Source organism: Colias philodice, chromosome 28 (genome assembly GCF_061535455.1).
Source record: "Colias philodice isolate Cphi_HAF_F1 chromosome 28, ilColPhil1 Martin Lab GWU primary, whole genome shotgun sequence".
In the NCBI taxonomy this organism is placed as follows: Eukaryota; Metazoa; Arthropoda; class Insecta; order Lepidoptera; family Pieridae; genus Colias; species Colias philodice.
The window spans coordinates 6057105-6071342 of NC_143113.1; the positions used below are offsets into that span (position 1 = coordinate 6057105).

A 14238-nucleotide genomic window follows, 5' to 3' on the forward strand; every position below is an offset into this window, starting at 1 on the left:
ACAAAATAAGTCAGCTGCATTTCTTGTACACAAATAATTCACTTACGATATGAATAGCTCTTGTTAAAGCAAACTTGATCAAAACTACGTGCTTCGGTAACAAATTGTTCTATGAATTGCGACTAATATCACAGATAATTCATTTATTATTGTATCCCTTACACTATCTACACGCCGCCTGCCATTTGACCGCCTCCACGGTACAGTGGTTGACGCGTGAGCGTAGAACCGAGGGGTCCTGGGTTCGATTCCCGGTGGAGACGAAAAAAAAAAAAATGTCTCGGTCTGGCAGGACACAGAAGGCTGATCACCTACTTGTCCCTAAAGAAAAATCGATCAGTGAAACAGATGTATGAATAATACATCTGCCCCCTACCCCAATACGGGGACACGGGACTTCACTTTTTACACTATCTACAGCTATTTGCACATGTATTTTGTGGATATGTCAAAAATAATACAATCAATTAGGTGCGTTGCGAGTAAAATTTCATGGTCGCGTCGTGGCAATACCGTCACTATATGGAGTAAGGCGACGATTTTGGTATCTTTTAAATTTTTTTTTTAATCTTGCCAATGAAATTTCACTTCTGACACGTATGCTCGGGACACACGCTCCTTTTTGTTGATTTAATTGCAAAATTGTTTCACTACAACTACGAATATATTTATATCGTCTTACAAATTGGTTATTTCAAAATTTATAGTGCCAACAGCACAGGGTATAAACATGGAAAACTCGCGCCAAAAATCAATGATACCACGAACTAAATCGAAAACAAATCAAATTCCAAATCATTGTTATTCAAACAACTATCACCAAACCACAATAGTGGCTGATTGCTATTCGCTGTCACTTTGACAGGCACGTGGCACGCGGGAAAAATTATAACCTCAAAACTAACCCTACAACGTGGCTGCAAATAATCAATTGTGTATTTTATTCCTATACGAAGCGCAGAATATTGTTTCTGGCAGATATTTAAGGGGTGTGGCCGCTTGGGAGTGTGATAAGTATGTTCGAAGTTGCTGAGGGTACTTGAATCCTCGTTTTGTGTTTTATCAGGCCATTATTTATAATCTGTGGTAGTGACACTATCTGTATGACGTGTGGATGGCTATTATACTTTTTATGAACGATGGACGTAGGAAACAGAAAATAGATGGCTTTTCGAATAAAATACAAAAGATAAGAACCACAATATTGTTGATTTTATGTTATTTTTTAAAACCATTAGGTTTAGGAAGTCACAGATATAGGAAGTACTTATCTTATACTAGCGGTCCGCCCCGGCATCGTCCGTGGTACCTACTAACCATCCTCGTACTTCAAGGAATAGATTCCGCAGCGCACGCGATGACAGAATTTTTATTAAGGAATTTTTTACATCTTGGGTTACATTATTGCATTTTTGGTAAGGATCTCTAATTTTTTTGAAAATGCAATATGTATAGCCTATATTGCTCAGTGAAGATGCAGCTTTCTAATGGTGAAAGAATTTTTGAAATTGGTCCAGAAGTTTATGCGTGAAAACCAGACATACATACATACATAATTACAAACCTTTCCTCTTTATAATATTAGTATGTATAGATAAAAATTATCAACAATTTGCAACATCGTTTAATTATTTTGAAACAAAACTTAAATACTACTTTTGGTTTCGTTTATCGTTATAAATGTTATCATTCCAACCGGTCCATCATTCATAATCCACTGGCTTAACCCTCAAAACGCGGACTGAAAATATAAACAAATCATTCAAGTAATTTGGCCGAAAGTACCCACATCAGTGTTGCCCTCTTCTATACAGATTAAGCACGAATTACGTAACACCTGAACTAGAATTAATTGCAGCCCCATCTGCACAGCGAAGGGGCTTATATTAAATTCCTTGTGATGAATTAATATTATTTTTGCACTGGCATCCCTTGATACACCCAGTATTGTAAAATCAACTTTATGATACAGCAATAAGATTCATTTTGACATGTCTGCGGTTGAAATATCTCTAGTCTAAAATGTTATGTTGTCAGATTCGAAGTATTGGGAGTAAAATTAATGTCTGTGCAATAAACTTGTTGGCTTATAGGAAAATGGGTTTTAATATAATGCCAAGTAGGTTCACATTTAGTTATTTATGACGGAGGGGTAGATTTTTATTCTGTTCTAAAGAATGCGTAATAAAAACGTTGGCTACTGACAAGAATAGTCTGAATAGAGAATTTATTTATAATTTGTTTTGAAAAGAATTTTTGCTTCTTTATGTCACGATTTTTTGGCTTTTTGCATACAACACTATATTTACAAGACCTTGTTTCAATTCATTGTGGAAATATTATCATAAAACTTTGAGTTTTAATAAAATATATTGTACTATAGTTATCGTCTTTGTAATAATATGTTCACTGCCCACAGCAAATAGCACACAACTACATAATGTGTATAATCATCCTCAATCAAATAACAAATGGCTCACAACTAGGTACCTTAATCTCCTCAATTAAATAAAATTAATGTTGCTTTTTCTGAACTTTGAAAAATTAAAAGAGCTTCTAAATGAAATCTAGATTTAAAAAAAATATGTGTACATATGTCTCATAATAGAAAACCACAATAAAAGTCCAAATGGAATATCGATCGAATCTAAACGGCCCATCATACAACCGGATATTAAAGCAACGCCGCGTGCCATAACTAGCTTATCTTGTAAAAAGAGATAGTGGGGTCGATGGGACCCCCGGGGTCCCGTGGGGCGGTTTATCAAGCGCCGCAGATGAGGGTTTGTAAATAATGTTAAATGTTTTTGAACGAGATTTGAAATTAGCGTATTGTGTGGATTATTTGAATATGTAATTGTTTATTTGGTTATTGATTTTTGGTGATCGTTTTTAATTTAATGTTAAGTAATTTTTGCTACGGATACTTTTTATTAGTCAGTTTAATTGGAAAAGGTATTGAATTAATTGGCTCTACGTCGGCTCTACTATGTCCTTATATTATCTAGTATATGTATAGTTACAATATTACAGATTATTATATTATAATGGACAGTAATGAGTATTACTATATCAGCTAGTTAGCTGGGGTCCATTCCTCTTCGAATTATTATAGTTGAAGTAATAAAAAAAACTGAATCTGTCAATTAACAAAGTAACCTGTAAGTATGTAAAGTTTTCACGCCTATTTTGATGAAACAATAGAGAACTCCAAACTGTGAAGCCTATTTTCATGAAATTTGAAATAGAGATAGATTAAAACTGCCCAATAGCTAGTATGTATTTAATAGTTACTTTCTATCCTAATACCACGAGGAAATTCCGTTTTCATATTCAATATTGATGTATTGATATCTTGGATATCTTACGGTCAAAAGTATCGGATATTTATCAATACTCCGGTTAAATGACGCGTGGTATTATATCCGGGTCCCGGATACAGGACGATATCCGGACGGATATGTGCTATTGTTTGCTTTTTGGTGTGGAAAATTAGCTATTTCGGTTGCAGTAACAGTATAGTGTAGCTTTTTCGAGTGAAACTTTTTTAGGCACGTTGAGAGTAAATTTACAAGGTCGCGTCATGGCAATACTGTCACGTTATGAAGGAAGGCGACGACAAAGAAGTTTCACTTCTGACAAGTTTTGGTGTAAAAATGTATTAATTGCATTTAAATGTCCAACTTGAAATATTTAGGTTTAAGTAGCGTTTAGCTACTATTAGGTACCTATGTATAAAAAATAATTCTAGCTGTTTGACATTGTTTTGTTTAGGGAGTGAACAGATAAAATTTAAACACAAATAATTTAAAAAACATAGAATGTCGTTAAACTTTTAATAAAAATATACAAGTATCTATTCCTAATTATTTCCTTATCCCTAAAAGCAAGCATTAAAACAAAGAACTTTAAGCTTTATCCAAGCTTCTATGAATTTAAAGCTTTATCTAAGCTTTTTTGTGTCACTTACGTAATTTAAAAATACAAAACTGTATAAGCAACAGCGTACAGTAGGTATGTGTTGTATATTGTTGTACATCAGACAATGTAGAGCATCTTGTAATTCTTAACATGTGGAGCTGCTAATAAGCCTAAACTTGTTAACTACAAAGTCCTGATCTTCCAGGGCACCCCCACTTCTTTAACCAACTGTCCTGCGGGCTGGACATCATCTCGCTCGCGGGCGAATGGCTCACAGCAGCCGCTAACACCAACATGTTCACCTATGAGATAGCTCCAGTGTTCATCTTGATGGAAAACGTTGTGCTGCAGAAGATGAGGGACATGATTGGATGGAAGAGCGGGGACTCTATTTTGGCGCCGGGTAATTATTCTTTTTGTCAACTTGTTTATAGGCATTTTGATGTTAAGAGCAGTTTTGCAAGTTGCATTACCATGATGCTGGTCGATTTTCTTTAGATGCAAATAAGGTGATGGTCCCTATTAATATCTCGCCATATTTTTTACAATAAAATATGATCAGAAGTAACAGTAGCTGAATAAATCATTTAAAAAAATTAATTTTATTCTGTTCATTGTGTCCATTACCGATTGTTATTGAAAATAAAATATTTATCCTGCGTTAAAGAGTTTTCTGTCCATACTTTGAAGCTACAATTCAACAGCTTTGTACACCTTGTAATTGATTGTTGAATATGTCATCTTACTTTTAGTTTTTGAAGATCATATGTTATATTCGTAACGTACACCTTACTTAAATTATCATTGCTTTCAATAGCTTACTTCCTTTTTTTCCCTAATACCGTTAAATACCAGGTGGTTCCGTCTCCAATCTATACGCGTTCCTGGCGGCGCGCCACCACAAGTTCCCTCAGTACAAGGAGAAGGGACTCACCAGTATACCTGGCCAGCTTGTGATGTTCACCTCTGATCAGGTACGCTCCTCAATACCAGGTGGTAATACAACAGTACCAACCTGTAGGCTATGGAGTGAGAAATTAGAACTGAGATACTGCAGGTAAAAGATACAATTTGTGCTGATAAATGAATTATAAAATATATCTGTAAATCTTCCACATTTTTTGCAAAATAAATCATTCAAATAAATCTTGTTTTTGACTCGCTTTTGTAAACATTATTATGTAGAAAGGAATATTTTGACGTGATTTTCATGAATATCAAGTTAAAGTTAAACTTTTTATACTGATCGAGTTACGATGACAATATAATTTAATTAGTTTGTTGTTAGTTCACAATTTCCACAATTCACATCTTCATTATTACTACCTATGTGAATTTGTTATATTTTCAGGTGGTAAAACTTGTAGTTAAGTTTTAAATTTAACTGTGTTTAAGTAAGTTTATATCCTACATAATTAATATTTTATTACGTTATAGTGCCACTATTCAGTAAAGTCCTGCGCGTCCGTGGGCGGACTTGGCACGGACTACTGCGTGTGCGTGCCGTCCGACGAGCGCGGGCGCATGATCCCCGCCGAGTTGGAGCGACTCGTGCGCTCCCACCGGGACCGCGGACATGTGAGTGTGTGTGTGTGAGCGTGTCATGTGTGAACGTGTTATGTCTGAACGAGCTATGTATGATAGTGTTAAGTGTGAGTGTGCCATGTGTGCGTGTGTTGTGGTGAGCGTGCAGAGTGTGGAACTTGAGAGCGTATCATGTGTTAAATTAAAATTGTATTGTGTGATAGTGACACGTTACCTGTACGAGCGTGCTATGTAACTTGTGCGTGCCATCATGCCATTAACTACATAATACATATATAGATATGAATAGGTACATACATTATTCTTTGATTTTTGATTACTATCACTTGTTCTGAATATCTTGTTTCTTAAAAATGTATGTTCTAATATAGTATTTATATGTATTTTTTTCGTTAGGTGCCTTTCTTCGTGAACGCCACTTCAGGCACGACGGTGCTGGGCGCGTTCGACCCGCTCACTGAGATCGCGGACATCTGCCAGAAATACGACATGTGGATGCATGTTGATGTAAGTGTATTGTCTATACACTAAGGTCTATACTAACACATACTAATATTGTGCAAATATTAACTCTTAAGAATAAGTAGTTTTAACAAACCGACCTAGCGGAAAATTTTTATAGGTGCAAATTCCATTTTATTTTCGAGATTTCGATTAAATCTCTTAAATCAGCACTTTTTATGTAAAGATTGGTATTATATTTGAATAATAATTATGATTGTTTGGTCTGCAGGCGGCTTGGGGCGGCGGTTTGTTGTTCTCCAAGAAATACCGTCATCCACGACTAACTGGTATTGAAAGGTAAGTGTAACCAACACATAACATTAATCGCTAAATCCTAAGTCTGACACACAGCATATATTTACATTTTGTATAAGAACTTATTTTTATCCGAGGTTGCTGAAATAATGTACAAATTCAAAATACAATTAATAATCCGTCATCAAAAAGGCAAAAAAGGCAGTCATATCGCTAAAATAGCAATCTATTACAGACAATCTGGTGGACAAGGAAACGTATATTTGATAAAAACGTGCAATAAAAACAAACATTGACTCGATGATATAAAATAAAATTGTGATAAGAAATGTAGAGAAATTTTAAACACAACCAAGATTGAATTCGCTATAATTTCCCGAAGTAGAATTGATTAATGATTTCCTGAAGTTACTACTTATCTTATTTGAAACATACAAAATACCCACATTCCCCAATCGATTAGCCATATTTAAACACACGCAAGCTTCATTATGGCTCAGTGTCGCACGGTCCGCCGCGCGCGCCTGACGCATTACCGGTGATGGATGGCGATTAATTCCCTTTGATTCCTGGATTTGCCTGTCATGTATTGGGGAAATGTTTTAGTAGGTTAAAAGATGGGTTTTCTGTTTGTTTTACATAGATCTGATGAGCTCTATATAAATAGAGCAGCTAATTGTAAGTTGAATCAGAATATTAATATAGATAAAAATACATAGATATATTTAAATCTCAATTAATTGATAAAATCACAAAATATGTAAAATTTACTTTTAGGTAACTAGTTATGTTTATAATTAACGCGTTGGAATAAATAACATTTTAAACATATAAATTGAAAGCTGAAACGATAGGATACAACTATTCACTGCTAAATCACATTATAATATATGTACTAGAATAATAGGTATATTTTACATTAATTATTTTTGCTGATACTATCAACTTCATTGCTATCAAACACATCTAACATGGGACTGATTTCATTTTTCTAAAAAGCTCACATGAATACGGAACCCAAACTTTTAAAGCTACTCTTATAAAGCTCGACAATCAATTAAAGCGCCCTCGTAAAAAACAAAGTACGTTCCGACACAATTTGCCCATTTATCAAACACCACTGCCGCCTCTCACACCGAAACGTAGGTAGTGACATCACAGAGGTTTAATATGACGTCAATTATAATAAATAATTAAATATGATACGACATAAAATTATGCGGTAACTTGTAGGCTGAAGCAAGATTAAAAATTAAATGATGCAAAATAAAAGAAGAGATAGAAAGTATGTTGCTTAACATGATAAAATCATTTTAGAACGCATTACATAATACTCTCTCTCATATTTTACATACCTACAGAGAACAGCACTGGATTTAATAACTACTCGAAGTAGGTAGTAGGTAATACAAATCTATCAAGATTTATTTTGTGATTAAATTTAGCCTATTTCCTTTCCCTACAAGGATGAATCCTTTGAAATAAACTACAAAAATACGAAACACTGAAAACAGAATTTACAATACGAGACTGAATTTATCAATTTATTCAATCAATAAAAATTAACATTATCGGTCACTAATATAATTTACCCATATATGAGTAATAATTTATAAACGGTAACCAATGTAGCATGATGATTTCTTGCACATAAAAAATATGAACTCTACATTTCTTCGCATTCGGTGTGACACAGGCTACGGACCCCTAACTAAGAGGGATTAAGGCTAAAACGTACGGAACCCGACAACTGTGTCAATAGCAGATAGATGTATTTGCATTCACACTTAGCTATTTGGATTTCAATTTATAATGCGCTAGTAACTTAAACGTAACTTAGGAAAGTTATAATGTTTGCAAAGAAATAACAATATACTCGAACACATTGTAATTTATTATTAAATCAAGTTAAATAAAGCATTCTAGTTTTAATTTAATTATTAAGATTAGCGTATTAGCATAGTCAGCCTGAATCGTAAAAACGAAAAAGTTAGTTCGATTCTGTAAACTGTATCTTCAAATTAGCTTCATAGACAGATAAGATAGATAAAAATTACAGATAAGATGGAAAAAAAATATCTTGAAGATTATGTAGGTATCTATTATAGATTGTACTACATATTTTTTAAATTAAACTTCTGCGCGTTGAGAGTAAAATTTCAAGGTCACGTCAACACGGTATCTTTGAATCCTTCCAAAGAAGTTTCACTTCTGAAACGTGTGCTCTTTCTTATCTGTTTTTATAGAGGCTAGGTTTTTATATTTATTGTTTAATAACTAATATTATCATCCTCAGGGCTGACTCCGTGACGTGGAATCCCCACAAGCTGATGGGCACCCTGCTGCAGTGCTCTACCGTGCACTTCAAATATGAGGTGAGTGTGTATGTGTGAATGTTTGTGTGTTTGAAAAAAATGTCACCAAAGTCAAACATTTATTGCTTTAACTAGGCTTCTTTCAGCGAATTGTAAGCGACTTGTGTTGTTGTACTATGCATAATTTAATATAAATTATCACAATATGTTCGGGAGTTTAAACAGAGAAGAGCCCGCTAGAAACTCACACTTTACTTTTCTGACTTTATTCTTATCTCCGTGCAACAAATAAAACAAATATTATAATTTCCATACTTCTCATATTATAAGCAGATTTAAAAAGTAAATATTTGAAGAAACCCCGATTGAAAGGGTTCTGCGTTGCACCGATAACCAAAGTAAACAAATTATTATTCATTGCTCTTTTGTTTGTTGAAGAAATACATAATATTTTGTTCATGAATAGATATTAATATTAGTTTGCAAACTAACTACATGGAATATTTTAAACTAGGCGTTAGTTCCAGCTTCAACTTCATTAAATAAATAAAGGATAGAATAAAGATATACGACTAGGAAAAAATATAGCTTATTCTAGGAAATTTCGCTTTTTACTAGAGTAGTAAACATGTTGCAAAATCTACTACTGTTTATCCGTTAATTCTGAACATTAAGTAGATATCTAATGTGTATTGTGTTCTAACTTAATGTTAATATTTGAACTGTAAGTGTGTAAATACGAGAACTTATTTTGACGTTTCACCGTTTGAGCAACTATGGAGTTTCTTGCCGGTTCTTCTCCATAGAAGGTACCTATACTGCTTTCCGAATCGGTGGTAAATGTTAAAAATATGTAATGACGATTCAAAAGTGCTTCTAAAAGAAGTCTTATTGAATAGTCTAGTGAATGAGTTTCTGATGATTTATAGATACCTCAGATGTTGCGGATTTTAAAAAATAGCATTTTCTAAGGAAAAACGCGACAACGTGAAGTATTTGTGAAAATCAAACGCACGCGTGGAAAACTTGTTTAAAAGAATTAAAAATCAATTTGATTGAAGTATGTATTCTTTGTTTGCAATTGAAGTTAAAAACAACCGATTTACAAACTTCTTTTACCAATAGAAATCTTAGAACTTTACCTACCTAGTACCAAAGAATATTTGAACCCGGTCAAAACCGGGAGAAGTGGCTAGTATATATATTTACATAAACAGAGGGTCCCCAATAAGCATGATGCGGAATTTTCCAGGCTGTTTCCCGCGTCAGATCAATGCGGGCTGATCATAAATTCCGGCCACGCCCTCTCAAACTTTGTTACTAGTGATGGGTGCGTGTCGATAATTTTAATAGTAATGTAATAAAAAATATGATTGAAAATGGAATAATGTGTGTTTTTTGAGTGTGTTACACACGATATACAAAAATAAACATTATCGATTAAATTTAAACTGTCAATAGGCTCACATCGTGTGCAAACTCATGGTTTAACAAATACATCCTATTATTTAAAAATGACGTGCTCTACATTCTCTATAAAATTATTTTTTTTAAACGAATTTTATGCTGTTAAGGATTTTCTATCACTGTAACCAGCTGCAGCGCTGTGTGTTGCAATATCAATATATTCTTATGACTAAAATCCATGTTATGACAAATTTAATTATTTAGATTTGATAATATATTTGCGATTGGTATTTGGAAGCGACATATCGATACTTTTTTACATTAGAATACTTTTTTTTTAATTTTTAAAATATCTAAGGATAAGTACTTAATAGATAAAAATATCTATAATAAATTGGATACTTAATAGATAATAGATAGAAATATCAATAAAAACAAGAAAGAAAACGTTAATGTCGATATCTTTTCCTATCCCTACACGGTCGCACGCCAGTTTTAATTAAATTCCGCTGTCGACACTTTGAAACATATGTTGCCAATTTCGGACCCTTTCCTGCAACCGCACAATCCAATACCAACCCTATGCTACGCAGTTATAGTCGAAAATTTGATAGCAATTATATTACTGCACATTTGCATCTAAATTCAACCTTGTATACTTCACCTTTAAGTATAATTTTCAATGCCCTGTCAATATATAACATCAATGAATAGAAACATGGCATTATGAGCTTTAATACAATGATTTAAGGTTGATTATCAAATGTAGTAAGAAGACATTAGTTGCAGATTCCACTACATCATTCTGTCTGCATTTGACGGAATTTTCATGGCGTAAGTGGAAGTTTATCTTGCGTGTAACATTCGGGAGGGATTTGTTTGTAAATCCACTAGGAGAACTTGGGTTTGATTCCCGCTGTTAATATCTATTGTACTCGTAGATAGGCCGTATGAAACTTCTGTACTTATTGTCTAAAAAAAAAATTCGTTTGAACACCTATGATGTAACAAAATGGCGCAGAATCGATCCTATTCCAAATGATATCTATGGTTGGTTCCATTTTAATGTTGTCCAGTTCTGACCATTTGTAGGTCATTTAGTTTTTGTACCAAAAGATTAATTTAACACTATTCCAACACCAGGGAATCCTGCTAAGCTGCAACGCGATGTCTGCGGAGTATCTGTTCATGACGGACAAGATCTACGACCCGCGCTACGACACCGGGGACAAGGTCATCCAGTGCGGCCGCCACAATGATATCTTCAAGCTATGGCTGCAATGGCGCGGGAAGGTTGGTGCCAATATAGATAATCTATACTTATAATATTAAAAAGCTGAAGAGCTTGTCTGTTTGAACGCGCTAATCTCGAAAACTACTGGTCCGATTTGAGAAATTCTTTCGGTGTTGGATAGCCCATTTATCGAGGAAGGTTATAGGCTATATATCATCACCCTAAGACCAACAGGAGCGGATCAATGCGGGTGAAACCGCGGGGCACAGCCAGTATATAATATGTTAAATTGTGGCAACAGATACTTATGTTATTTTAATTGAGATCAATATAAAAATTTAAACGATGATATTTGGCGGCATTGAAACAATGTTAAAGATAGGGATAGTGCTAGGAAAGGTAGGAGAGGAAGGAAACTGCTATAGAAAAACGTGTGAATTACTCGTATTCAATTCGATTTTCAGTTATTTAGGTAAGCTTTTATGGCCTTTGTCACACCTACATATCAATATTTTAAATCTTCCCAGGGCACTTCTGGCTTCGAGCGTCTCATGGACCGCCTGATGGAGCTCAGCGAGTACATGGTGCGACGCATCCGTGAACAGAGCGACCGGTTCCACCTCATCCTGGAGCCAGAGATGGTGAACGTCAGCTTCTGGTACCTGCCCAAGCAGCTGAGGGGAGTGCCACATGATAATAACAAGGAGATGAAGCTTGGAAAGGTGAGGTTATGGGTTGGAACTGTTTGGAAAAGTTGTAGGTTGTAAATGTTGGCAGAGGTTATAGGTTGTAACTGTTTGGGAAAGGTAAATAGTTGTAACTGTATTGAAAGGTTATAAATTGTAATTGTTTCGAATAGGTTATATAATATAGCTATAGTAACTATATATTGAAATTAGGAATGTGCAACTATTTACTTTACCTCTTAATAATATCTTCAATTATTTAAACAAGGTCATGTTTTAATAGCATTATTAATTAATAATCCATTTAGTTATGATTTACTTTACTTTGAGAATTATTTGGTCTTCATTAAAATAAAATAAAAATACACAAGTAAATGTGACATCTTTATTAAAAACTGCAAATACATATTTAATCATCATCTATGCAGGTGTGCGCCAAGCTAAAGGGGCGCATGATGCAAGCGGGCACGATCATGGTGGGCTACCAGCCCGACGACCGCCGCCCCAACTTCTTCAGGAACATCATCTCCTCCGCCGCTGTCACTGAGAAGGACGTGGACTTCCTTCTGGCGGAGATGGACCGCCTCGGCCATGACATTATTGTAGACTAAACTTATTGTCTATGATGCGTTCTTTGTCTATTGTGTTTTCAAGTACCTATGTTTTTAATCTGTATTTGGCGGGCTGTCATAGTCAAAACTTGTAAATATTTTTTTTTGTTGTTCGTTCGTAACTAAATTTATATTTATTTTTGTTTCAGGGGATTTTCGATATTTCTTGGGCTTATATAATATTGATGATTAATGAGTCTGTGCCAATGAATGTGTGTGTAAATGTTAAATATATTACAGTAGAAGTAGATTTCTCAATGCAACGACATTGCTTTTATTCCAATATTATATGAATTTAAAATTATATGAAATGTACCGTCTATTAAATGTTTACCTTGTTGTTCACTTGTTGTATTGGCAATGAAAATATATCTTAGAACTTTTAATTCTAGATATTTTTTGGAAGCGGTTGAGATATGAATCTATGTATGTGTGTGTGCATGTATGTGTGCTGAGTTAAAAATAAATGACATTGACAGATAGTCCCAAGTCAATGTTTCCTGTTTTAAAAATGGCTCAGTTAGGAAAATTTTGGACTTTAAACTGGTAATACAGACACATGTATGAAAACTGCATCCTAATTAATTTAAAAATAGCAATGGTGAATTACTAGATTTTAAAATGATGTTTCTTATCAATGTGTAACCTATAGTTATACCTAAAGTTCGGTTTAGAAGAGGTAAATCGACTATAAATTATAATATAGTATGACCTATTTTAGATAACTATATTCTCTTAAGACGTATTAGAAAATTTTATAGTTATTTAATATCTATTTAAATATTATTTCACATATGTATTAAAATATGTATATGTATAAACACATATTTATAATATTTATATGTATCCTGTTATAAAATTCAAAATTTTAGATCTTTGATTTTGTATAGTTTATTAAATATGTACGTACTTAACTATATAGGTAAATAGTTTGGAAAATCCAAAAGTGCACGCCTCATAATTTTTTTTTAATAATTATTCATTAATTATTATTTTTGTTTACTTAATAACAATTAAACCACATCGAATCAGACCCTGAAAAAAGAAAGGGTTCTATTCCTGAGCATACTCAAGCGTAAGAGAAAAAAAAAGACTCGATTAGTAAAGTATTTCGGTCGCTATCGTGTTAACAAGAAAATCCTCCGCACATACAGACACACGGACGTCCAAGACAGAACTTTTTTAAACTGTTTTTTAACTAGTTTAAATAACAAAAATGACATCAAAAATATCATGAATGTTAAAAATAGTGTTTTTTCTTAATATGTGTGTATGTATTATCTTACAAGTGCAATGTATGATACATAAAGACATTTTAAGTTTGATAAATCAGATGTTTTGCGCGAAGTGACAGTAGTACCCACCTCAACGCTTCGCTTATGAGGCGTGCAATATATAAATTACTTACGGTTGATACTTTATTGAATTGTTATAATTATATATGAATTTTCTTTAATAATGATAAGTAGACCATAAAATAGTTACAATTTAAATTAGGTATATTATATTCCACATAGGTAAGTTAAGAAAATTAACTTATTATAAGTATTTAAGATTATAAGGTGAAAATACAAAAATGGATGTCATTTCAGAGACAAAAAAAAAACTAAATGACATCCGATTTTGTATGTTTATTTAAAGTACCTAGTTAAGTGCGACCATGTGCGACTCAAAAATTTTAATTGATAATTAATATCTTAATACAACATACGGTCTATAGATGGTTTAAAAATAGGGATGTTTTGATGAATATGTATTTT

General features: G+C 33.6%; 1 protein-coding gene across 3 annotated transcripts in view; it reads left to right on the forward strand.

Moving 5' to 3' along the window:
• Positions 1-13274, forward strand: part of Gad1 (glutamate decarboxylase) — a 56873-nt gene extending 43599 nt beyond the window's left edge. For all 3 annotated transcript variants that reach the window (XM_089712204.1, XM_089712205.1, XM_089712206.1), the window contains 9 exons: positions 4127-4324; positions 4777-4895; positions 5359-5499; positions 5863-5973; positions 6200-6267; positions 8522-8600; positions 11091-11240; positions 11709-11903; positions 12296-13274. In XM_089712204.1, coding sequence (XP_089568330.1) covers positions 4127-4324; positions 4777-4895; positions 5359-5499; positions 5863-5973; positions 6200-6267; positions 8522-8600; positions 11091-11240; positions 11709-11903; positions 12296-12478 — 1244 coding nt within the window. In that variant the 3' untranslated portion in view covers positions 12479-13274. The remainder of the gene's footprint in view (positions 1-4126; positions 4325-4776; positions 4896-5358; positions 5500-5862; positions 5974-6199; positions 6268-8521; positions 8601-11090; positions 11241-11708; positions 11904-12295) is intronic.
• The last annotated feature ends 964 nt before the right edge of the window (positions 13275-14238 follow it).